We start from the raw sequence: 25428 nt of genomic DNA, 5'->3' as shown, positions 1-25428 counted from the left end.
TACTCTTCATTCAAGTTTTAAAGGTCCACCCTTCATTCTGAGGCTGCCCTTGGGTCCTAGTTTTTCTTGCTGGTGGAAACATCTTCTGCAAGCCCATTCTATCCAGACCTCTCAGTCTCCTGTAAGCTTCAATCAGACCCCTGCCCCTCATCCTTCTAAATTCCATCAAGTACAGACAGAGAGAGATAGGTTCTTGACTGGCAAGGGCATCAAGGTAAAGGGGAGAAGGCAGGGGAATGGGATTGAGAAATATATCTGCCATGTTCAAATGGTGGAGCAGACTTGATGGGCCGAATAGCCTAAATCTGCTCCAATGTTTTATGATTTAAAAGGGAAAAGAGTATATCAAACAATGCTTCACTGCCTATACCTGTAGAGGGATAAAGCACTCATAATCTTTTTCCCTTACGCCCTTTCATCTGTGACTAAAGGTTACTTGACCTCAAAGGGCTTTCACAATTGTAAGGTAAATGTACATGTGGCCTGGTTTCTGTACGATGTGCTGCAATCCATCTGAAAGTCATCCAACAAATATACGTGACTGCAGAGTCTGATGGCCAGCAGAGTGTTTTTCTGCCAGTTTCAATAAGGTCTGAGGGGCTGTTCTTAGGCTGTAAATTATGCTGGGAATGTGACTGTCTCGGGCAAGCAGGAGTGTCAAATGTTTGCATAAGGCTAATAGAAATCAATAACTGCTCATGGGAAAAAACATAGTGAGAAAGTAACAAAATGGTTTGACATTACAGAAAAATCCATTTGCAATGGCTTTAATCAACCTGCTGGCATCTAGTCTCACCACGACATTACTGCTTTATTCTCTACTTGGGATTCTGCTCATTTCCTTCATCATCACGTTCAGGAGTAGGCCTCGGATTAACTACCCACCTGGACCTAGCCCTCTCCCAATAATAGGGAACCTGCACCAGCTGGATCTGAAAAGGCTTTACAAATCTCTGGTCAAGGTAAGAAAACCAGCCGGCGAGCGAGCACTGATTGGTGGTTAACAGTGAATGTTGAGGATATCTTTGTGATAATTGATTTATCGAAAACTCATTAGTTTAAAATCTGTCAGTGTGTGTTAGTCTTTCAAAGAAATCGCTTGACAAGCTCCTGAGCAGAGCGGATACTTAAAGATTGCACTTCATGGTTTAGTTTAGATTAGTCACCATGGTGACAATGCTAACCATATTTGGATCTTGCTTTCAAAAACAGAAGTTGCTGGCAAAGCTCAGCAGATCTGGTAGCATCGGTGAATTAAAAATCAGAGTTAATGCTTCAGGTCTGGTAGCCCTTCATCAGAACAGTCATGATCAAATGGTGGAGCAGACTTAATGGGTCAAATGGCCTAATTCTGCTTCAATATCTTATGGTTTAAAAGGGAAAAGGTAAATCAAACAGGGCTCCACTGCCTAGATCTGAAGAGAGATAAAGAGGAAGGGTAACTCGACCCGAAAATTTAACTCTGATTATTTCTTCACAGATGCTGCCAGGCCTGCTGAGTTTTTACAGCAACTTCTGTTTTTGTTCCTGATTTACAGCATGCACAGTCCTTTCAGTTTTTATTGGGATCTTGCTTTATTGCTTTACAGAATATTGGCACAGCTTATCCTGAAGTTGCTCACAGTTTTTGTCTCCCCTTGTAGGTTTTTTCTCCTCTTGGAACAGGTATAAAGTGTCATTAGAAAGGATAAAGTAGGAATTTACATTTTATATGATGTTTTTCACACCCTTAGGGCATTGCAAAAGCTATCAAAGTATTTATTGAAATGTAGTCGCTGTCATGGCATATGGAAAGTAGCAATATAATTGGCTTTCAAAATCAGCAGAGATAATAACCTGTTTTGTTGGCTAAGCATAAATATTGGCAGGGAGACTGACTCCTTATCTTGTTTAATGTAGGGCCCTGATGCATTTACCTAAGAGGGCAAACCAAATCTTGGCTTATATCATACAATGCATTGAGGTGTCAGCTTAGATTGAGTGCATACCTCCTTGAACCCAGGACCGAATACCTCAGCAGTGAGAAGGCTGCTATTGAATCAATTTGTAACATCTCATGGTTAGAATATGGATTGATGGGCTCAACAGTCATCTTTTTGTGAATCTAGTTAACAAAGAGCCAGAAATCACCCACCACAATCATTTACTGTTAGACATCCAAACATTTCACATGGTTCTCTCTGAAACGTTAACATAACTGAAATTGTTCCTTTTATTTGGGACCAGTTCCAATTTGGGTCTCACTCCTACCTTATATTTTTGAATATGTATACCAGGAGTTTGTTACTGTGTCCATGTGCCCAGAGTGCTTCAAATATCATTAAATGCAGAAACATGAAGTTGCCTTGGTTCTGTAACCTTTCCAATGTCACTAGTTTCATTTGCTTCAGTTTAGCCCTGTGTTACTTCATGTTGTTACTTGAAAGCTGGATGCCCTTCAGCACCCCCAACTAAGTGCCTGTCCCTAAGGTAAGGTCGGACAGTTACCACACTTGGGCTGCCCAATGGTAGCATGGTTTCAGATCTGATCTGAATATTGCTTCCACCTCATAGCATTACATGCACTTGTTTTCCAGGAGATGTCCGACGTAGAATAGTGGGATATTGGATGGCAAGCAGATACCTGTCTAGCCTAGAGATTCTCAAGGAGGTAAACTGGTGTCCAAACCAAGAAGCGAACCCAAGGCTAAAGCTGACCTGCATTATACAGAGTTCAATTTTCCTCTTTTTGTGGAAAGTAAGCAGCTGATCACTTTTCTTACTGAGATGAAAAATGATCAAAGAGCAAGACTAGACCACTCTACCCTTCGAGCCTGCTGTGTCATTCAATAGGATCATGGCCGATCTGATTTTAACCTCATTACTGCATATCGCTGATAGTCTTTCATTCCCTCAGTAATCAAGAATCTGTCTACCTCTGCCTTAAAAATATTTGAAGAGCCTGCACCCACTGCTTTCTCAGTAAAAGAATTCCTAAAGCTCACAACTTCTGAGAGAGTAAAAAAGTATACTCATTTCTGTTTTAATGGGTGATTCCTTACTTTTAAACAACTGTAGGAAAACAATAAAAGGGAACTTAGCTCACTGTGTCACAATTAATCGCCAAATCAACTGAATCCCAAGTACTAGTTATTCTACCAAAATGAAGAGGAGAAAGACTTAAAAGGAACCTAAGGGGCAACATTTTCAAATAGAAGGTGGTACATGAATGTAATGATCTGCCAGAGGAAGTGGTAGAAGTGGGTACAACATTTAAAAGACATTTGGATGGGTACATGAATAGGAAATGTTTAGAGGCCTATAGGCCAAATGCAGGCAAATGGGGCTAGTTCAGTTTAGGAAATCTAGTCGATATGGATGAGTTGGGCTGAAGGGCCTGTTTCCATGCTGTATACGTCTATTATTCTATGACTATAAGTTTTGAAATCTAACCGAAAACAATGAAGGCAGAGAAAATGGTACTCCAAAACTGGAATCAAAAATAAAATGAGTCCTTATGGTTGGAAATCAAAGCCTTAATGAGGAAATAAAGACCACCTCAAATACCAATTGAGGAAGAAGGGTCTGTGGTCAACCAGGTTTCCTTTCATCTGAAGATGCTAATTAAAGTTTATGAGAGGCTAATGAAATTCCAATGGAAGGTCATTTAGGAATGAGGAAATCACAGCTTAAAATATTATAACATTTTTGTCGGCCAGGATTGCAGAAAGATGTAACCAAATTTTGTCAAAAGTGCCATACATCTCATATAGTGAGAAAACCTCAAACCCCAACTGAGCCTGGGCCTTTAATCTCAAACCGATTTTTCAAGAAATATTTAGCAGGATCTTAATAGATCTGTTCTAAAACCAAAAACTGGAACTAATAACTTTTCATGATAATGGTTGCATCCACAAGCTTTTGTTTTAAGACCAGGCTGTAGTGTAATGGGAATGTAACTAGGCTAAAAAGCCAGTGTCCCAAATGTACTGGGGATGTGGGTTCAATTCCCACCGTAGCAGATGGTTTGAATTCACCTTTAGACAAAACCCTGGAATTATTGTATTCTAAAAACTAGAGTAATGATGACTTTGCAATCTTTCTTCCTCCGACTATATCCAATGATGCGCCGACAAGTAAAATTCATGTCACCGTAAAAATCTCCAACAAGTGACAATCTAACTGCCATGTCTTGACATTCAATGGTGTTACAATTACTGGATCCCTCACCAACAATATCCTGGGGGTTATCATTCACCAGAAACTGAACTGGATTAGCTGTATAAACACCATGGTTGCAATAGCAGGTTAGAGGTTTGGAATCCTGCAGCGAGTAACCCACCACCTGATTCCCCAAAGACTGTTCACCATCTACAAGGCACAAGTAATGGAATGCTTCCCATTTGCCAGGCTGAGTGCAGCTCCGACAACATTCTAGAAGGTTGACACCATCCAGGATAAAGATGTCCTCTTGATTGGCACCACATCTACAAACGTTCATTCCTTCCACAACCAATGCACATTAGCAGCTGTGTATCATCTACAAGTTTCACAGCAGAAATTCACCAAGTTTCCCTACACAGCACTTTAGAAATACATGACGACTATCATCTCAAAGTCAAGGACAACAGAGTAATATATTTGTATTTCTGACTAGTCCTGAGTTTGATGTTGGCATGTAGCCCAGTCTTTAATCAACAGCCTGAACCAAATCATCAGCTTTTTCTTACAATGATGAAAATGCCTTAGTTGCATCTTCCTATATGACCACTGAGCAGAGATGGAGAATCAGTTGCATTAGAAACCATAGGTTAAATCCAGAAATCTATTATTTCTACCAGGGTAACCATTCAACATAAGGATTAGCAAGCTGGCAGAAGTACAATAGTAAACAATAATTTAAAAATTCAGATTCCCTCAAACATGATTCCAAACAGGATAGCTCAATAGCCCACAGCAGTTACCTTGTGTCACCAAGCTGCAATGAGAAATCTTTCTCCTTATATATTAGTGCACAGAGCACAAAAGCAGATCTTGCCATCCAACTTGTAAATGTCCAATGTTACAAACTGATTTATTTATCTTCTTTTTCCTAAACAAGACCAGCAACTTTACATGTAAGTTCTGTGCATTTTGTTACCCTTGGCATGATTGCCCAGGTTAAATAATACCAGCAGCAATTTTTTAAAGATTATTTATTTCGAGCGGTTTTTCCCTAATGTTTAAAACTTGTTGTCTCACTTACCCAGTTTCACCTATAGTATCACACACACAAAGAGCAGGTGTAAATGAAGGTGAAACAATAAGATAACAATTTATGATGTTCTCATTCTATTGTTAGTGTGTTAATTGGGCTTGTAGTTTCTTAGATTAATTGATGCTTTACTTGAAGTGAAAGAAATATAAATCATGGCAAGCTCCCAGCAAGGTAGGAGGCTTCTTATGGTCAAACTCCCATGACGTTGGCTCTCAGGTGAATGCCAAGTTGAAACAGAAGTGGAAAATCCTTTGCTCATTTTCAAAGTATTGCTAATTATTATCTTGTCCTGAAAGAGGGCTTACAACTAGTTTGATGGCACTCTCGTGGAATTTTCTCTAGAATACCTTTTTGTCATTATTTTAGAACAAATGAATAGTTTCCTCATCATGTGATTTTCAAAAAGATGAAGTCCCATTTCAAATACCGCTAGGGTGATCGGGTCAATTTTACATCCTGAGTTGTGCAGTACATACTTTTTGAGTTTAAGACACAGTGGTGTCCTTGTTTCAGAATGTTCCATTCAATTACTTACAGCCTTTTGAATGAGATTCAGGAAAGGACATCGAGTAAGTAATTAAGTCTGGAATTTCCCTTACGTTTCCTCTGGTGACAAGAGACTGTTTTTAATTCACATGAGAAGTCAGATGATCCTTGGGTGGCTGCTTTTTGCAGCCTTTTATGATTAATTTAAAAAATACATAAATTAATTTAGAGATCAGAATGCACCGGGACATGACAATATCTTATATATGACATGAAACCCCCTCCCCCATTTTCATTTCATTCTACTAATTAGTGCAACAGGTGGTCTGTTAAGAGACAGATTTACTACTTTGTTATTTTTTCTTTGCAGTTGTCAGAGAAATATGGCTCAGTGTACTCTGTGAGCCTGGGCCCAGAGAAAGTGGTGGTTCTAGCTGGGTATGAGACAGTGAGGAATGCTCTCATTAACCATGCTGATGAATTCCTGGGAAGACCTGATGTACCTATCATGAACGTGCTTAAAGAAGGATCTGGTAATTTCCTGCTATCTATTCTTAAACTCTGTGACCGTGCGATAGGAACTACTATTGGTAGTGTATTGGGGTGCAAAGAATTATCATACTGGCTTCCTATCTTTATAATTTTCCCTACGACATTAGAAATAATATAGCCAATTGAATGAATCTACAGGTTAACTGGAGAAGTAAGCACAGAAAGCTAATAATTCCATCAGCAGCACTAACACAGCTTGATAGTGAGATTACTAGAAGCAGAAAATGTTCCAGCTAGTCAAGTACTCACCTGTCTCTTTGATAATCTTAATTTGAATTCAGGAAAAGGAAACACAGTAACACCATCCTATGCCGTACTATGTTTGTTATAAGGAGTTGAGAATAAGATTGTGACACTGCAGGCAGCAACAGGTTCATTAAAGTAGAATCGAACTTAATCTGCGAAATTGAAGAGAATAATGCCTGGAGAGAAATTCAGAGCTTAATTACCTGGGGACAGTGAATGGGATCTCCTTGGCTGTGATTTGTCTGGTGCTGATAATTGGAAGCTGGTACTGCATGATAGTCATATATATGTAGCTTGTTAGGGCTCTGAGGTGCAGTGGTAATGTCCATACCTCTGAGTCAGGAAACTGGTTCAATCCAACCTACTTTAGAAAATATGATCAGTTTGCTTAAAACATTTTTTCTGTGAATTGGAGAATTTAAATCAATAGTTGAACATGAATAATTCTAAGAGCATTTTTTAAAAAAAAAGCCCTAGATGAAAAGATTTGTACAATGGTGACTCAGTGGTTAGCATTGCTTCCTCACAGTGTCAGGGACCTGGGTTCAATTCCATGCTCAGGCAACTGTCAGTGTGGAGTTTGCATATTGTCCCTGTTTCTGCATGGATTTCCTCTGGATGCTCTTGTCTCCTCCCACAGTCCAAAAATCTGCGGGTTAGGTGGATTCACCATGGTAAATTGCCCCAGAATGTGCAGGCTAGGTAGATTAGCCTTGAGAAATACAGGGTTACAGGGATGGGGTGGGTCTGGATGGAAAACTCTTCAGAGGGTTGGTGTGGACTTGATGGGCTGAATGGCATGCTTCAACAGTGTAGGGATTCTATAATTACATACAGTTGTGAATTATTCTAATTATATGGGAATATGTCGCAACTAATTTATCCCACAACAAGATCCCACAAACAGGGAAATAGATTATTTGTAGCAATTGGTTGAGATTGGGCTATTGGCCTGGCCACTGAGTGAAATCTTTAGTTTGCTTTATTTAATGCCACTAGGCACTTAACATTCAATTGTAACAAATGCCATGTGGAGTTTGATGCCTCATGCTAAAGAGGAGACTGCAAATAATGCAAGATGGCCTTAGGGACCCTCTAGCTCAATGTGGAAAGGTTGTGACGGGGCCAAGTGTGCGAACCTAGATGTTTAATAGAACTCAAAATTTAGTCCTCTTCCAAGCATTCACAGTAACAAGTGAAAACAAAGCAAATCAGGAAGATTCAAAGCAGGAACAAAAACAGAAGTTGCTGGAAAATCTCATCAGGTCTGGCAGCATCTGTGAAGAAAAGGTCAGAGTTAACATTGCGGGTCCTATGACCCTTCCTCAGAACATATTGTTGAGAGGACGTGCAATGTTAACTCTGATTTTTTTTCTTCACAGATGCTGTCAGACCTGCTGAGCTTTACTAGTAACTTTTGTTTTGTTCCTGATTTACAGCATCCACAGTTCGTTCGGTTCTTATTCAAGAAGATCCAAATTTGAGGGAAGATTGCAGAGTTGGGATTTGACTTCACAGTGATTAAGAAGAAACCAGGAAGTGTCTGCAAGGTACACATGCTCCATTATAGAGTGCTGGAACATGATCTCCAGCTGGTGTTTGTCTTTGAGCAGTGGCAATATTGGAAGTGTCGAGCCTAGTACATCATAGCATTCTCAAACAGAATTTTACAGCTCAGAAACAGGGCATATAGCCCAACAGATAGTGCTGAGCCATGCATACTCACAAGTTTCATATTAAAGCTTTTAGGGGATTTGTAGCTCCTATTTGTGCCTATGTGCAGGTGGTGATCTGTGAAATATCACATATTCGTACAGAAATAGCCTATAAATCTTCCTCTGAAATCCTGGAAACTAAATGGTTTTCATTCTCTTTTATGACAAGGGTAGCTAGTGTGTCTAAGCTTAAAATGGAGATAAGTGCGAAGGAAGAGATTATAATGTAATCGGATATGGACAGAAACTGCAGACAACTGAAAAGGAGTACGGGGGATGTCGAGCAGATGTATTTTGCTCAACAAGTTCAGCAACCTGGAACATTTTTCCTGAAAGGGGGAAGCAGAGAAGATTCATTTGTGATGTTCAAAAGGGATTGAAAAGTGAAGAAATGCCAGGCTATAGGAACATATCGCAATCATGAGACAAATTGGACTGCTCTTACACAATAAGAGTGGATGGAAAGTCCTTGATTATTCCACATGATTCTATAGATGATTACATGGTTTTCTGCCACACTAGTAAACTGAACTAGCATTTGACTTCTTCATCTGACTGAGGAAAGACTTGTAGAATTGACCAGCTCTTTTGATTGATCTATAGGTGTTGTTTGGTCCAATGGGGAGCCATGGAAACAAATGCGAAGGTTCATGCTCTCAACCCTACGAGATTTTGGAATGGGCAAGAAATCTATCGAGGACAAGATAATCGAGGAAGCTGGATTCCTGGTGAGAAAGATTGAATCGTACAAAGGTGAGCATGTGTGTTAGCTCAGTCTTACCATCCGAGGAGCAAGTACTCACGGATACCAACCTCCCACGCATGTAATATAAAATTCACCCACTTAGACCAAACGGGGAAATGTATTTTATTAAAACTGTAAAGTAATAGTTTAAAAAAAAGTTCAAAGGGGCATTTTTCTCCTCCTCCTGCAACAAGAGTTATTGAATCACTTGCATGTGCCTGATTAAGCCTGTCTGAATGGATTAACGTTTTAAATTCATGGATAGAAAACAAGTGAGTCCCACCAGATGATCAGGTTCCCTGCCCTCTTCTGTCCTGTATTTGTTAGCTGCATCTCAGGCAGTCGCCCGTGGTGGAGGAACAAGTAGCAGGGCAAAAACAACAGAGTCAAAAATTATTCACCAGAAACAATCCGCATTTATACAGAGCCTTCAACACAGTTAATTGTCCTGGGTGCATTATCTGACATTTACTACTGAGTGACACGAGGAGATGGTAGAATCAAAACATTTGTCCAAGATATAAATGGGAGGGAAAGTCTGAGAGATGAAGAAAGAGAGAGAGAGAGGTTTACACAGGGATTTAGAAGTCCAAACTGAGCTGAATTGGAGGAGACAAGCAACAACATCAGGCCGTTTGCTACAGTGACAGTATATATTTTTAAAATTCTATCAATCACAGAGTTAACAGCAGTGTGAAACAGCAAGCTCTACAGCAGTGAGAACAATTCCTTGGAAAGATAGATAGTACCTGAAAGGGTTAACTGACATCACAAGGATGAGCTCCGCCCATCAGGATATGCTCTGGTTAAGATGGCAGCAATGTAAGACGCTCCAACTGGAGCTCCACAGCTTGCCAGCTTCTTTTCCTCTTTCTTTCTTTTTTCCCCTCTTGCTGCAGCTTTTCTCCCCACCCCTACCTTTTAACTCCTTAATGTACCCTACTGAGAGAGAATGGGGAGCAGCCTCGGAGACGGGTCGCAGCTGGAAGAGTTGAGTCTTGGAAGTGAACTGCAGCTGGAACAGCAGCAGATTAAGTGCAGGCCAAGTCATGTAAGAGAGTCATGGCTGGAGCCAGAGCAGAGAGAGCAGGGATTGAGTCCCATAAGACAGCCGTGACTGGAGCCGGAGCAGAGAGAGCAGAGACCGAGTCCTGGAAGACAGTCATGGCTGGAGCCGGAGCAGAGACCGAGTCCTAGAAGGCAGCCGTGACTGGAGCTGGAGCAGAGAGAGCAGAGACCGAGTCCTGGAAGACAGTCATGGCTGGAGCCAGAGCAGAGAGAGCAGGGATTGAGTCCCATAAGAGAGCTGTGACTGGAGCCAGAGCAGAGACCGAGTCCTGGAAGACAGTCATGGCTGGAGCCAGAGCAGAGAGAGCAGGGATTGAGTCCCATAAGACAGCCATGACTGGAGCCGGAGCAGAGAGAGCAGAGACCGAGTCCTGGAAGACAGTCATGGCTGGAGCCAGAGCAGAGAGAGCAGGGATTGAGTCCCATAAGAGAGCTGTGACTGGAGCCGGAGCAGAGAAAGCAGAGACCGAGTCCTGGAAGAGAGCCGTGGCTGGAGCCGGAGCAGGGACAAATAGCATTAAAAAAATTGACTAGCAAAGGAATACAGAATTTAAAAGTCCAGAATGAGAATAAACGGTATCTTTGAAGTAATCAAGTTATAGTCCATTTCACTGAGTCTGTGCCTGCCAGGCTTTAGAACACGAGGCCACACTGCCTCCACATATTGGGCTCTGGCCCGGACTCCAGGGCTCGTGCTAGAAGACAGCAGTGACTGGAGCCGGAGAAGAGAGAGCAGGGACCGAGTCCTAGAAGAGAGTCATGGCTGGAGCAGGAGAAGAGCGAGTGCGGGCCGAGTCCCAGAGGCAAGCCACGGCTGGAGCAGGAGCAGACAGTGTGCACGGCCGGGTCCCGGAAGCAAGCTACAACCAGAGAGAGTGCGAGCTAAGTCTCAGAAGTGAACTGTGGCTGTAGAGGGAGCAGGGAGAGCATGGGCCAAGTCCTGGAAGTGAGCCACGGCTGGAGTGGGATTAGAAAGAGCACGAACCGAGACCCGGAAGTGAGCTAGGGCCAGCAGGAGGAGAAAGCACGCAGTTCGAGTCCTGGAAACGAGATATAGCCAGAGGGAGCAGAGAGAGCACGTGTTGAATCCTGGAAACAGCCTATAGCCAGAGGGAGGTGAGAGAGCACGTGCCGAAACCCGGAAGCGAGCCGGGGCTGGAGTGGGAGCAGAACAAGCACAGGCTGAGCTGGGAGCCAAGTTGCAGCTGGAGCCATGAACAGGGGCAGAGCGAAAATGGGTTGGCTGGGAGCACGAGCCCTGGCGTCCGGGCCAGAGCCCAACATGTGGAGGTAGTGTGGCCTCGTGTTCTAAAGCCTGGCAGGCACAGACTCAGTGAAATGGACTATAACTTGATTACTTCAAAGATATCGTTTATTCTCATTCTGGACTTTTAAATTCTGTATTCCTTTGCTGGTCAATTTTTTAAAATGCTATTTGCAACGACACTTAACGTATCTGTAACTAAGATGGCACCAAACAGTAAGATTAGAAAATTTTCACTGCGCTCATTCTCGTGCACGTGACAATAAAGTCTATTCTGTTATAATCTAGTCCAGGGCCGATCCTGAGAAGAGCTAACCAATGTTCCTGTTGTTGGTCTAATCGAGAAGTCTGTGTTGATAACAGTAATGTCTACTTAATCCAAAGTACGGTATGAGATCTTACAAAAGGCCCTTGTGTAATTCAGATTGAGTGTAACGAGCTATTAATTATTCTGTAGTGCATTCTTCTGTTCATCAAGGCTGTTGAAGACTTTGATGGGTACCTTTCCTCACCTGGTATCAGTAACTTCAAGTCGTACCGACAGGAAGGATTGGTGCTAGTGATTTGATCCAAGACATCTCAAATGATTCTGGTGGAGACAGCCACTATGGATACCACATAAATAGTACTGGAATTTGAAAACATATCTTTTCTCATTAACATTCTGAATTAGAAGTAGTGAGGTATCTTTCCAACTTTCCAGCCAGGTACCTCTGTCCAGAACATGTACTTGTGTGTGTATGGTACCTATTTACACATGTATATCAATGAGAAAATAGATGAGTAGGTAATAAACGGAGAATGATTATACAAAAAAATATGAAAGGGGCAGGTTTGGAAACATTAATTTGAACTCAGATTCATGTAAATCTCTGCAATTGACTGATATCATGTACCCACGCTGCAACTTCATGTTTTCAGGTCAGCCATTTGACACGGACATTATAACAAACTTTGCCACAGCCAATGTCATCTGCTCCATAGTATTTGGAGACAGGTTTGATTATGAGGACAAGACATTTCTCAACATAGGAAACATGGTCCATGAAAGCTTTCGACTACTTGGCAGCCCCATGGTCCAGGTAACTCCAGTATCTGATAGCTATGAGAGTGTCATCATTTAGAAATTGCATTAACCATTGGATATTGATCAGAAAGGGTAGGGTGTCTCAAACGTTTGAACAGCAGGTTGAAGCTAGCCGCTTCTTGCTGTTGCTATGCAGTAACAATAAAAATAGTGCTCGTAATGAATTGATTGTAGCTGTCAAGCCAAAAAGATATTCTGCCTGTCAGGCAAATGAATATTGAGGTAGCTGACTTTCATTTCCTGTGTGATGCTAGGTATATAGACTAGACTGGAGGTCTGCACCGTGCTGTGTATCCTTTTCACTGCTCACAACAAGCAGCATTATGACTGTGTGAGTTCTGAAGAAGGGTCACTGGACCCGAAACGTTAACTCTAATTTCCTCCACAGATCCAGTCAGACCTACCAAGTTTCTCCAGCAATTTCTGTTTTTGTTACTGACTGTATCCAACCAAGCTGCACTTGCTGGACTTGCAACATTTGCTGGATAATTCTGAGTGTACAAAGAATTATAATGATAAGCAATTTAAGATCATTAGTCAGGCTGATAGTGTGGTGCACTTATGTGTATTGGAAGCTGCATATGTTAATACACAGGACCTTGTTCTTTCTAGACAGAAAGAGCATGCCCTTGCAATGTCTCTGTTTCAATTCAACAAAACAGGTGACAGCCATTTGCTGGTTTGTTTCTCAGCCTTAAACAATCAGAGTTTCATGGTTTACAAATTAAATGAAGCTTGTCTTTTAATGTCAATAATTATTAACTGGTGAATTCTCCATGACAATAACTCTACCAGTCCATTTGACAACCAGTCAGCACCTTCCTCTCACTGTTGGTTTTCCCTAAAAGTTGCTATTCTTGTGAAATATCCTGATGAGGCCAAAAAGCTTCAATAGGATAGAACAAAGAACAAGAGAGAAATATGGCATAGGAACAGGCCTTTTGGCACTCCAAGCCAATCACCATGCTCTAACTAATCTAGACAAAACCGTATGCCTTTACTCAAGTGCATATCCCTCTATTTCCTTTCTATCCATGTAACCATCCAGTTGCGTGTTAAAAAAAGAACGTAAAAGGAAAAGTAAATTGCATTACACTCCTCAAGAGTAATTGGAACCATCTCAAAATAAACATCAGAAAGAAAGATTCATCCCTTTTAGCTCAGCAATAAACTTACAGAAGCTCAAACCTTAGTGAAATATCATCCGTGTCTTTATGCTAAAGCTTCCAGCTCAACTGGCGTGGCTGTAATTGTTTCATTTTAGTAAATTCCAGTACATTACATGATGCTACTTTCTTCAGCCAAAGATCATCGCTTCGACCATAAAAGCTACTGCCCATTTATTGATTGACATGATTCCTTAAACTCAAGTCTTTAATAGGCCTGTCTTTCTCTCCCACACTCACAGTATCCTGCCTCTGGAACATTTTTCTCATTGACATCCGAGTAACTCAGGACTTCACCTCACTCCAAATAGCAGCACCTGTGTGGTCAACAGCTACTTTCCCCCCGCATAAACATGCTTCTGGCCCCTTCTCTCTCTCTCTGCATCATAAAGCTCAAGTCAGCAAAGACCTCAGCAATTATCTGCCCAGGTGTCTTGCAGTTCATTTAGCTGAAACCACATGATTTTGTGAAAATGATGTTTTGAGATCAATGTTCAAAATCACCTTCTGACCTTACAAGAAAAAGTCAAATCTTCACAGAACTGAAAACAAAAATCCATATTTCACCATTTGAGGCCAAAACTTCTCAATAATAATAAAAAACTATGTTATGAATCTTCACAACAATGAGTGCTATCCTATTTAAAGTATGTGGGTTAAAGATTTCATTAAAAGGATAACTGTAATTCAATATTATAATGCCCTCTCAGATAAAGTTATTGTTAAGTGTGTTTTAACACCTCTTGTTCTCTCCCATGTCAATGTCTTTCTTGGAAGTTATGACTTCTTACACACAACAAATTATTTTGCCAGTAAGTACCAGTTTACTGAAATGTTTGACAGGTGTACAATGCTTATCCATTTCTGAAGTTTCTACCTGGAAGCCACAAAGAGATCTGCAAACAATTTGAGATGCTGAAGACATGTTTGATGGAGATCATCAAAGGTAAACAACAGGAGCTGAATGAGAATGACATCAGGAGCTTCATTGATACGTACACTGTGAAACAGCAAGAGGTATGATCATCAGATACTGTGCAAATTAGACAGATATAATTCCAATGGCAGTCAGCTGCAATCTCAGTGCACAGGGTTCCTACCTCTGAGTCAGAAGCTCAGATCACACTGCAGGGACTTGAGCAGATCATCCAGGTCATGACTGAGAAAATGCCACACTATCTACCTGCTGCTATGTAGACTGGATGATAAAGCTTCACTTTATCTCTCGGGTGGATTGCAACAAAAACCCCCATTGCAATATTTTGAAGAGGAGCAAGAATGTTCTGTCCAATATTTACCACTCAACAATATAATGAAAATCAGAGCACAATGTATTAGCTAGCCATTACCACATTCCTAATTGTGAGATCTTGTTATGCGCAAATTGATGCTAAAGTTTCCTGCAGGGGAATCTGGGAGTCCTCATCCATGAATCACAAAAACTAGCATCTAAGTTTGGTGGGTAATAGGGAAGGCAAATGGAACATTTGCCTTTATTTCAAAGGGAATGGAACAGGGAGGCTTTGATAAAACTGCATGAGGGATTTCTCTGGTCACAGCTAGAATACATCTTTGGTAAAAAAAAATGATACATTGGCATTATAAGCAGTTCAGAAAGGTATCACTAGGCAGATATCAGGTATGGAGGGATTATACTATGAGGTGTGTTTGAGTACATTGGGCCTGCACTCTTTGGAATATGAAAGAATGAAAGATGACGTTTATTGAAGCATAAAATATTCTTAGAGGACTTGATAGAATAGATAAGGAAAGATTGTTTCCTCCAGTGGGAGAGTCTAGGACCAGGCAACGTAAACTCAGAACAGGAGGTTGCATATTTAAGGCAGAGATGAGGAGGAGTTTCTTCTCTCAGATGACTGTAGAGGTTGTGTTATTAAGTCTATTCAACACCAAAATAGACAGAGTTTAATCACTAAGGGTATCAAAGGTGATGAGGAAAATGCAGGAAAGTAGATCTGAGGGATACCAGATCAGCCATGATCTCATTAAATGGTGGAGTAGGCTTGATGTTGTCAGGCCGGGGTGGGGGATGGGTGTTGTTGGCGGGAGGCTGAAAGGCCTATTTCTGCTGTAATGTCTTCTGGTCTTATTATAGGCTTCACTTGACAAGTACTTTGTGAGCTGTAAGGTGCTTTGGAGTGTTCTGAGCTTGTGAAAGGTGCTATATAAATGCAAGTCTTCTTTTCAGGTTGACACAATCGCAAACCTTCTGACAATCTGCACAAGCAACACAATAGTACGAGAGATTATTGTACAGTCTAAACCTCTAAACTTCAGGATATCAGCATCTGGGACTGCAGCAGTAATTTAAACTGCAGAATAAAATGAAGTTGACATTACATTTCACTAACAGATTAATGGTGCCTGAGAGAATGGTAAAAATACAGATCACAAACAACTAGAAACAGAGTATTGACTTTTATGATCTCATTCTGTGATCCTCCAATTCCCTTTCAAGGAGGCGGGAAACCCAAACACATACTTCCATGAAAAGAACTTAGTGATCACAACGAGTGATCTGTTCATTGCCGGAATGGGAACTGCTGCCACCACCATTCGCTGGGCACTTTATATCATGATGAAATTCCCAGAGATTCAGGGTAAGGAAAAACACAAATAATACTTTCATTTTTCCAGCTGTATTGGACATTTCCTTGTCTGCAGCGCACTCTGGTGTGTTGATTGACAATGGCTCCCTATTCCTTCCCCTTCACTCAACATAGGGATGGAATGTTTCTCTGCTCAGTCCGGTGTCTGAAATACCCAAAAAGTCTGATTTCTGATGTTCTTATTTCCGTTGAAATAATGACAGACTCAACAGGAAAGTACAAGGGTATTGTGGTACATTATGAAACTGGGTGTATAGGCCAGGCTTGTGTACTCTTGTGTTGTGGAAGATTAATGGTTAATAGCAGAATAATGATTGGGCAGTGAGGTGGCACAATGTTATTGCTGCCTCATAGCTCCAGAGACCAGAGTTCAATTCCAGCCTTGATTGGCTGTCTGTGTTGAATTTGCATGTTCTCCCTATGTTAGCATGGGTTTACTCCCACAGTCCAAAGATATGCAGGATTGGCATGGATTGGCGCCACTGAATTGCCCTGTGTCTTCCAGGGATTTGTAAGCTAGATAGATTAGCCATGGGTAATGCAGCGCTGTCGGATATGGCTCTGAGTGGGATTCTCTTCAGAGGGTTGGCAGAGATTTAATTGGACAATGACCTCTATCTGCACTGTAGGGATTCCAAGGTTCCAGGATCAATTTGGGATGCTTAATGTGATTACAAGGTTTGATTGGATCGATAAATCAAAACGTCCTTTTTGATGAAGTTTGGTGATGGGGTAGGAGGTGGGGTTGCGGGGGGGAGATCAAAATAATAAAGCGTGACCTTAAAATTAGAGCGAGGCATTCAGGGGTAATGTTCGACAGCTCTTCTTCACATAAATGGTAATGAAAATCCTAGAATCATAGAATCCCTACAGTGTGGAAACAGGTTACTCGGCTCAACAAGTCCACACTGACCCTCCGGGCAGCATCCCACCCTGACTCACACCCCTACCCCTGCATTTCCCCATGTCTAATCCAAACATCCCTGGACACTACAGGCAATTTAGCATGGCCAATCCACCTGGCCTGCACATCTTTGGACTGTGGGAGGAAACCCTCGCAGATATGGGGACAATGTGCAAACTCCACACAGACAGTCACCCGAGGGTGGAATTGAACCTGGGTCCCCGGCGCTGTGAGGCTGCAGTGCTAACTACTGAGACTGGACCTTGCATTCCCACTTCAAAAGTTGTTAACAAAGGGAGTCAATTGAAAATTTCAAAATAGAATTTGCTGGATTTTTGTTAGCTTAAGAATTCTGGAACAAAAATGGGTGGACAAAATTAAGATACAGATCAGACACGATTGAATTGAACAGTAGAAAAAGGCTAAAGGGCTGAATGGCTGTTTCTGTAGGGCTGTTTCGGTCTGACTGGCTGGAGTAAATTATTCTCCTAATGGAAGGAAAACAAACGTACAAATTCTGGACTGTTGTAACTGCTCACTGATCATCAGTGAAAAAGAAAGGAAGGAGCTTGAAGTATCTCAGTTCTGACCTTTCATAATAGACACTTACCATTCGACAGATTCCTGGCCAGAGCTTTACAGGAAACTAGGCCCAGGGCTCTCTCAGGAGTGGACAGGAGTAGAATATAACCAGTGATAACTAAAGAGCCACATGGCATTGATAACTTGCTGCTGTCTCACTAACTACCTCAATGTCCATTGGCTTGCTGGACAATCCTGAACCAATTCACCCCAGCAGCAGCACAAACCCCAGCCTTTTCATCCAGCTCCTGAAACTGTGGTGATCTTTTAGAGCAATCTTCAGCAGAACCCAGAGCAGTTCAGTGAGAAACATGGCTCAGAGGCTCCAACATTAAACCATTGGATGTACTGTACAGTTGCATTGAACTGAACAATTTCAGACCCACCAAGAGTATTGTTTCCCACTTTGTTGTAGTATCTGCATCGTACGATATAAGCTTTTCTTTTTGGGTAGTAGCACGGAAAGGGAGGTATGGCACAGGTTACTGTTGTGCCCTCCCCTCAGTATTCAGTATGTGAGTGTAAGAGCCTTCAGATGCGGCACCACCAATTTTGCATTACCTCCAAGCCACACTTCCACCCACTTCAGCCTTTTTGTGTTTTAGGGAAAGTTCATGAAGAAATTGACCGAGTGATTGGATCAGAGCGATCTCCCAGGATGGAGGACAGGAAGTCTATGCCCTACACTGATGCTGTTATCCACGAGGTCCAAAGGTTTGCGAACATCGCCCCATTGGGCATTCCACGATCGACGACCGTGGACATCAATTTCCAAGGATATTTCATCCCAAAGGTAGGTAGATGTAAATCCGTCACAATTTAGAGCTGAGAGAGATATTGGGGACTGCCGATGCTGGAGAATCTGAGATAACAAGCTGTAGAGCTGAATGAACACAGCAGGCCAAGCAGTATCAGAGGAGCAGGAAAGCTGACATTTTGGGTCTAGACCTTTCTTTAGAAAACTGTTCTGAAACAGTCAGCTTTCCTGCTCCTCCGATGCTGCTTGGCCTGCTATGTTCATTCAGCTCTACACCTTGTTATCACAAATTAGAGCTTGTTGTGCTGGTTGCAGGGGATATTATGTCATACCATTTTACAGAAATTATGCAGAAGTCTGACAAAATGAGCAAATTGCTTGAAGATTATTTGATCAGCATTACAAAATGTGAATTTTTGAAATGTATTTTTTCCCTCTACCTAATGTTCAAGCCATTTATCCACTCAACTGGTGAGCTTTCTAGGGCTCTGAGCTGGTGCTTATAACTTGCCAAAGTAATTTGATTATTGGACCTCTGATCTGCTCAGTCTGGTTTTGGGAAACTTTGCTATTTGACATGAAAAGTCACCAAATCCAGTTTCCCCAGCTGTGTCTCTCCAAGTTTGACTTTTCTATACAGTCTAGCTTCACAATAACAAATTGCACTGTAAGTAATGAGTGCTTTAATTTTGACCACAGGGAACTTACATTATTCCTTTATTGGCCTCAGTGCTTTATGACAAAAGCCAATGGGAAAAACCTGATGAGTTCAACCCAGCTCATTTCCTGGATGCTGCAGGCAAATTTGTGAAGAGAGATGCCTTCATACCTTTCTCTACAGGTAACACATCTGTGAAGTTACACCACATTAAAAAATAGAAAGTTCTCATTAATTTGTATTAACATAAATAACTAACGAATTTTCACTTTGGAACATTCAGAGGCATGTCAGCCCTTTGAGTCTGTTCCAACATTTAACTAAATTAATGTTCATACGAATTTGAACTCTACTTAATTAAGCTGAATTCTGCAACCTAACCCTTAAAATCCTCAGCAATCAAGCCATCAATCTGTTTTGAAATTTTTAGTTGAACCTTCCCCCCAACCCCCACAAGCCTTAACAGCCTTTGGTTCAGATTTCAACTGAAGAAGTGCTTCCTGACATCCTTGAACAGCTTAGGTTTAAATGTTAAAATTAGGGCCATTTATGCTGCACTCTCCCTCAACTGGAGAAATTGTGTTTTTCTTGAATGACACTTTCAAATTCTTGAATCACCTTAACTGCTGTCATTGTCCTTTCCTTGCTCATGTCCCCTATGTCCCTGTTAATAAAGATGATCCTGTTTACTTTACTTGCTTTCCTCTCCAGCTATCCAGCTGCCCTCAATGATCAGTGCGCATGCACTCCCAGGTCCCTCTGCACTTTCACCTGCTTTAGAATTGTATCTTTCTTTTAATTTTGTTTTTCAATGTTTATTCCAAGAAAATCCATCATGTTGCACTTCTCTGAATTAGAAGACCTGTTGCTGGTAGGGCGCTGGTGTTAAAAAATTCCATAGATTACTTATGAGCCACAGACACGCCTACCACTTTCTGTTGCTGCTGGAAAGGAGATCATCAGGCTTAATGTGAATGAGATAAAATTATGTCCATTAGTGTTTTAAATTAAATATCTAAAGTAAATTATTAATCAAGTCAGAAACAGAAGCATAGATGTGTTTATGCTGTGAACATTAATACCAGAAGCAATCTAATTTATTTGAAACATTTTAACTTATTACAATAATCTTCTTTTCAGAAATGGATACTTAAATCTATATTAATTAAACAAAATTACTGCTGACATAAATTTTCTTCTGAGATTATTCATGGTGAGTAGTGCAATGCAGGCAGGAGCCAGTCTGACTACAAGTGGTGAGGATGTGGGTTCTGGCCTTTTCTTTCCAATGGTCTCAGCAATGGCATTGATCATCAGTCATTCACACTTTCGGCCTTCATCTGGACCTCTTGGGACCCACAGGATCACATTTGTGAACCATGGCTTTACAACCATCCCAAATCAAATTCGACAACGTTAGATGAAAGCATAGTTCCAATTTGATTTGAATAGAAAATGTTGCTGATGATTCCGCTGTTCATTGGCATCACTCATCTCTTTAGCTCTTTCCTCTGATCTCCCTTTATCTGCTTTTTGTGCCTGTAACATTTTCCAGTTCCAACTGAAGATCACTAATCTGAAGTAAATTTTTTTTCAGTGCTGAAGAAGGGTCACGAGACCTGAAACGTTTATTCTTCTTTCTCTCCACAGATGCTGCCAGACCTACTGAGCTTTTCCAGTAATTTCTCGTTTTTGTGACTGAAAATTTTGTTTTTCTCTTTCCATAGATTAGTGCCCGATTCATTGAATATTTTCAGCTTATGTTTTAGATCACAAACATCCATAGTGCTTAGCCTTTTCTGAGACAATGAGTTGACATGGCACCTTTTAATACTGTCTCTTGTTTCATGCACTGATCTCAAACAGGTCGCAGGATCTGCCCTGGGGAAACCCTGGCAAAGGTGGAGCTCTTCCTTTTCTTTGTAACTTTGCTGCAGAGGTTTGACTTGCATTCTCCACCAGGAGTGAGTGATCTGGACCTGACGCCAGTCGTAGGTGGAATATTGAATCCAAAACCTCATCAGGTCTGCGTTGTGCCTCACGTCCACCTTGGTTGACCAGTCCTATCATTCTCACAATGTCAACAGATGATTATAAAAACTTTGAACATAAATAGTGTTTTGCAGTCCGGTGATCCAAACATTTTCAAGGTATTGTTGTTACATTCACTGACAGTCTCGTTTAAATGTAAAACCCTCTTTTTGTTCTTTGTTTCAGTCAATATCTAATGAGTCTAACTTACAGACAGGTCGATAAAGTGGAGCGTTATTCACTGCGCCATCTTTGAAATCTACCTGTAGGCTTATCAAGCAAGCACACACAAAATTTGTGAGTTATCACATCTGCTACAAAATTCCTTCAATGGCTGCTTACTGTTGAAATGAACATTCACAGGTAGATTGACACATGATATCAATACATTCCAACTGGGACAACAGGAAATATTCTCAACATCACCCACTCCCACCCCACTCCAAACCCAACTATTAAAAAAAAATGATAAGGATTTTATTTTATTTGAAGGACTTCACAAGCTTCAAAATCTCCCCTTCCTCCACTGCATCCCAAAACCAGCCCAGCTCGTCCCCTCCCCCCACTGCATCACAAAACCAGCCCAGCTCATCCCCGCCTCCCTAACCCGTTCTTCCTCTCACTATCCCCTCCTCCCACCTCAAGCCGCACCTCCATTTCCTACCCACCACCTCATCCCGCCTCCTTGACCTGTCCGTCTTCCCTAGACTGACCTATCCCCTCCCTACCTCCTCACCTATACTCTCCTCTCTACCTATCTTCTCCTCTATCCATCTTCAGTCCGCCTCCCCCTCTCTCCCTATTTATTCCAGTTCCCTCTCCCTATCCCCGTCTCATGATGAAGGGTCTAGGCCCGAAACATCAGCTATTGTGCTCCTGAGATGCTGCTTGGCCTGCTGTGTTCATCCAGCTCCACACTTTGTTATCTAGGCTTTTATTTAAATCTGCTTCATTCACACCTTGTGAATTGAAAAATGAAAAGGAAGATGCCATTAGGCCCTCCTGCTGTCATAATTTCAGAAGGTTACCTCCATCGATGTGCAACATGCAGGAATACTGAAGTAGATTTAAATAAAAGCCTTATCATTTTTTTTAATAGTTGGAGCTGGATGAACACAGCAAGCCAGGCAGCATCAGGGGAGCAGGAAAGTTGACGTTTCGGGTCTGGGTCTGGCCTGCTGTGTTCATCCAGCTCCACATCTTGTTATCTCAGAATCCGGCATCGGCAGTTTTAACCACGCAGCAAAAGACACCAGTTAGTTTTCTTTATAAATGCAAATAAAGCCATGACGACATCAATGGAAGTTGACTCAAGGACAAAAACCATGTTAACAACTATTCACTCTCCTTTCCAGATCGTTGTCAAAGCCCTTGCCTATCCACCTGCTCTTCTCTCTCTTGGGCTCGATCCTTTCGTTTACTCCCTACCCCCACCCCCTCCCTATTTTCTGCACATAAACCTACATTTTCCCAGCTACCATCAATTCTGAAGAGGGGTCACCAGACCCGAAATGTTAACTCTGATTATCTCTTCACAGATGCTGGCAGACCTGCTGAGCTTTTCCAGCAACTTCCGTTCTTATTCCGGATTTACAGCATCCGCAGTTTTCCATAAGGAGTCTGTCCACAAGGCCTTAGCTTGCAAGATCTGGATTCATTACAACCCATACATTCACACTTCTCTCAGGCCACAATGAGGAGGTCTCAAGTCTCCTATGGTTCTATGTAACTCATCAAGACTCGTTCCACAGCATCTTCTAAACTCACAATCTCTATCACCTAGAAGGACAAGAGTAGTAGATAGCTGGAACGCCACCACCAGCAAGTTCCTCTCCAGGCCACTCACCACCCTGACTTGGAAATGTATCACCATTACTTCACTGTCACAGGATCAAAATCCGAGAACTTATCTCTCTTGTGGCATTATGGGTGTTCCTACATCCCAAGGAATGCAGCGGTTTAAGAAGGCAGTTCACCACCACCTTTGCAAGGTTAATTCAGGATGGACAGACTGATATTGGTCCAGTCAGCAACATCCATATTCTGCAAAATAGTTTTTAAAACGCTTACCTTATCCTGCCACCCTGCTCCTTATATCAAGCATTTACATTGGAACAAGGTTTATTTCTTATCATGTCTAATAACTGGAAGGCTTGACTAACCCAACAATATGTGCATTTAGACATATTTCCATTTATCACATGGTAAAAAAAAACCACATGAGTTTCTGTCCAGAGACTGTTCACGTCTGTGTATTTCTAATCAATCTACTCAGATGTGTTATTGCACAACCCTAGAACAAATGCCAAATGTGAATCCAGGCCTTCTGCCACAAGAGCTCTTCCAGGGATTTCTCCTCATATAGCTGGCCATTTGGATGCAAAATTGACTTTAAGGTAGAAGGCAGAGGGTGGGACAGAAGATTGCTTTTAGGACTAGAGGCCTGTGACCAGCGGTGTTCCGCAAGGATCGGTGCTGTCTTCACAGTTTTTTGCCATTTATACAAATGATTCAGATGTGAACATAGGAGTTATGGTTAGTACGCTTGCAGATCTCACCAAAATTGGTGGTGTAGTGGACAGTGAAGAATGTTACCTCAGAATACAATGGGACCTTGATCAGATAGGCCAATGGACCAAGTAGTTGCTGATGGAGTTTATTTTAGATAAATGTGAGTTGTTGCATGTTGATAACATAAATCAAGGCGGGACTTATATACTTAATGGTAGGGTCTTGGGCAGAGTTGCAGAACAAAGAAACCTTGAAGTGCAGGTTCCTAGTTCCTGGAAAGTGGAGTCGCGGGTAGACAATGTAGTGAAGAAGGTGCTTGGTGCACTTGCCTTTTACTGGTTATTGTATAGAGTATAGGAGTTGTGAGGTCATGTTCCAGCTATGCAGGACTTTTGTTATGGCCTCTTGGAAAACTGCATTCAGTTCTGGTTTCCCTTCTATAGAAAATACGTAGTGAAACTGGAAAGGGTTCAGAAAAGAGTTACAAGGATGTTGCCAGCTATGGAGGGCTTCAACTTTCGAGAGAGTCTGAATAGGCACGATCTATTTTCCCTGGAGCATAGGAGGCTGAGGGATGACCTTATAGAAGTTTATGAAATCATGATGAGCATGACTAGGGCAAATCCAAAAGTTTTTGTTTTTTTCTTTATTCATTCATGGAGTGAGGGCATCACTTGTAGGTAGCATTTATTACCCAGGGGGCATTTGAGAGTCAACCACATTGCTGTGGGTCTGGAGTTACATGTAGGCCAGACTGGTAAGTTTCCTTCCCTAAAGAACGTTAATGAACCACATGGGTTTTCTCAACAATCAGTAACGGATTCATGGTTATCTCTAGATTCTTAATTCCAAATTGTTTTTATTGAATTCAAATTCCACTATCTGTCAGAAGAGATAACAAGGTGTAGAGCTGGCTGAACACGGCAGGCCAAGCAGCATCTTAGGAGCAGGAAAGCTGATGTTTTGGGCTTAGATCCTTCATCAGAAAATGGGTCTAGGCCCAAAACGACAGCTTTCCTGCTCCTAAGATGCTGCTTGACCTGCCGTGTTCATCCAGCTCTACACCTTGTTGTCTTGGATTCTCCAGCATCTGCAGTTCCTATTATCTCTCTCCACCACTATCTGTCATGGCAGGATTCAAACCTAGAATGTTATCTCGGTCTCTCTGGATTAATAGTCCAGCTATAATACCAGTAGGCCATTGCCTCCCCGACAGCATAGGTTTAAGATGAGAGGGAAAAAAATGTTAAAAGGACCTAAGAGGCAGCTTTTTTATGCAGAGTGCTGCGTGTATGGAATGAGCTGCCAAAGGAAGTGATGGAAGCTGGTGCAATCACAACATTTAAAAGGCATGTGCATGGGTACATGAATAGGAAGGGCTTAGAGGGATGTAGGTCAAATGCTGGCAAATAGGACTAGGTTAATTGAGGATATCTGTTCAGCATGGATGAGTTAAACCGAAGGCTCTGTTTTCATGCAATTCATCTCTATGACTTTGAGGGCATTTTACAAATTGTGTTGGCAAGCAAGTTGTTTTTTTAAGAAAAGGTAAGATTTTTGCAGCAATTGCTTAATTATTTCCTGAGACAATTGTTTCTCCTCCTGTTTCAGTCAAACACAATTAATGGTATGTACACAAAAAAGCATAGCTGCTGTATTCCAATAGGATGAATGCCACACTGCCTCTCTCAGGGGCACTCTGTGTGGAACAGAATGGATTCTCTAGAGTGACTGAGTCCTCTCTGAGAGCAATACAGCAGCACTGCTCCTTCAGATGCAGCCTCCAAATA

The 25428-nt window shown here is 41.7% G+C and overlaps 1 protein-coding gene across 1 annotated transcript; it reads left to right on the top strand.

The window, feature by feature from the left end:
• The first annotated feature begins 499 nt into the window (after positions 1-499).
• On the top strand, positions 500-24556 carry LOC125446447 (cytochrome P450 2K6-like). Its single transcript, XM_048520040.2, has 9 exons — positions 500-962; positions 6093-6255; positions 8839-8988; positions 12234-12394; positions 14409-14582; positions 16045-16186; positions 18287-18474; positions 19138-19279; positions 20963-24556. The coding sequence occupies exons 1-9, from the start codon at positions 762-764 to the stop codon at positions 21151-21153; spliced, it is 1512 nt and encodes a 503-aa protein (XP_048375997.1). The 5' UTR covers positions 500-761; the 3' UTR covers positions 21154-24556.
• Positions 24557-25428: the final 872 nt, after the last annotated feature.

Source organism: Stegostoma tigrinum, chromosome 34, assembly GCF_030684315.1.
Source record: "Stegostoma tigrinum isolate sSteTig4 chromosome 34, sSteTig4.hap1, whole genome shotgun sequence".
Taxonomy (NCBI): domain Eukaryota; kingdom Metazoa; phylum Chordata; class Chondrichthyes; order Orectolobiformes; family Stegostomatidae; genus Stegostoma; species Stegostoma tigrinum.
Note: the sequence above shows the minus strand (reverse complement) of the source record. Positions and strands in the feature narration are given on the sequence as shown.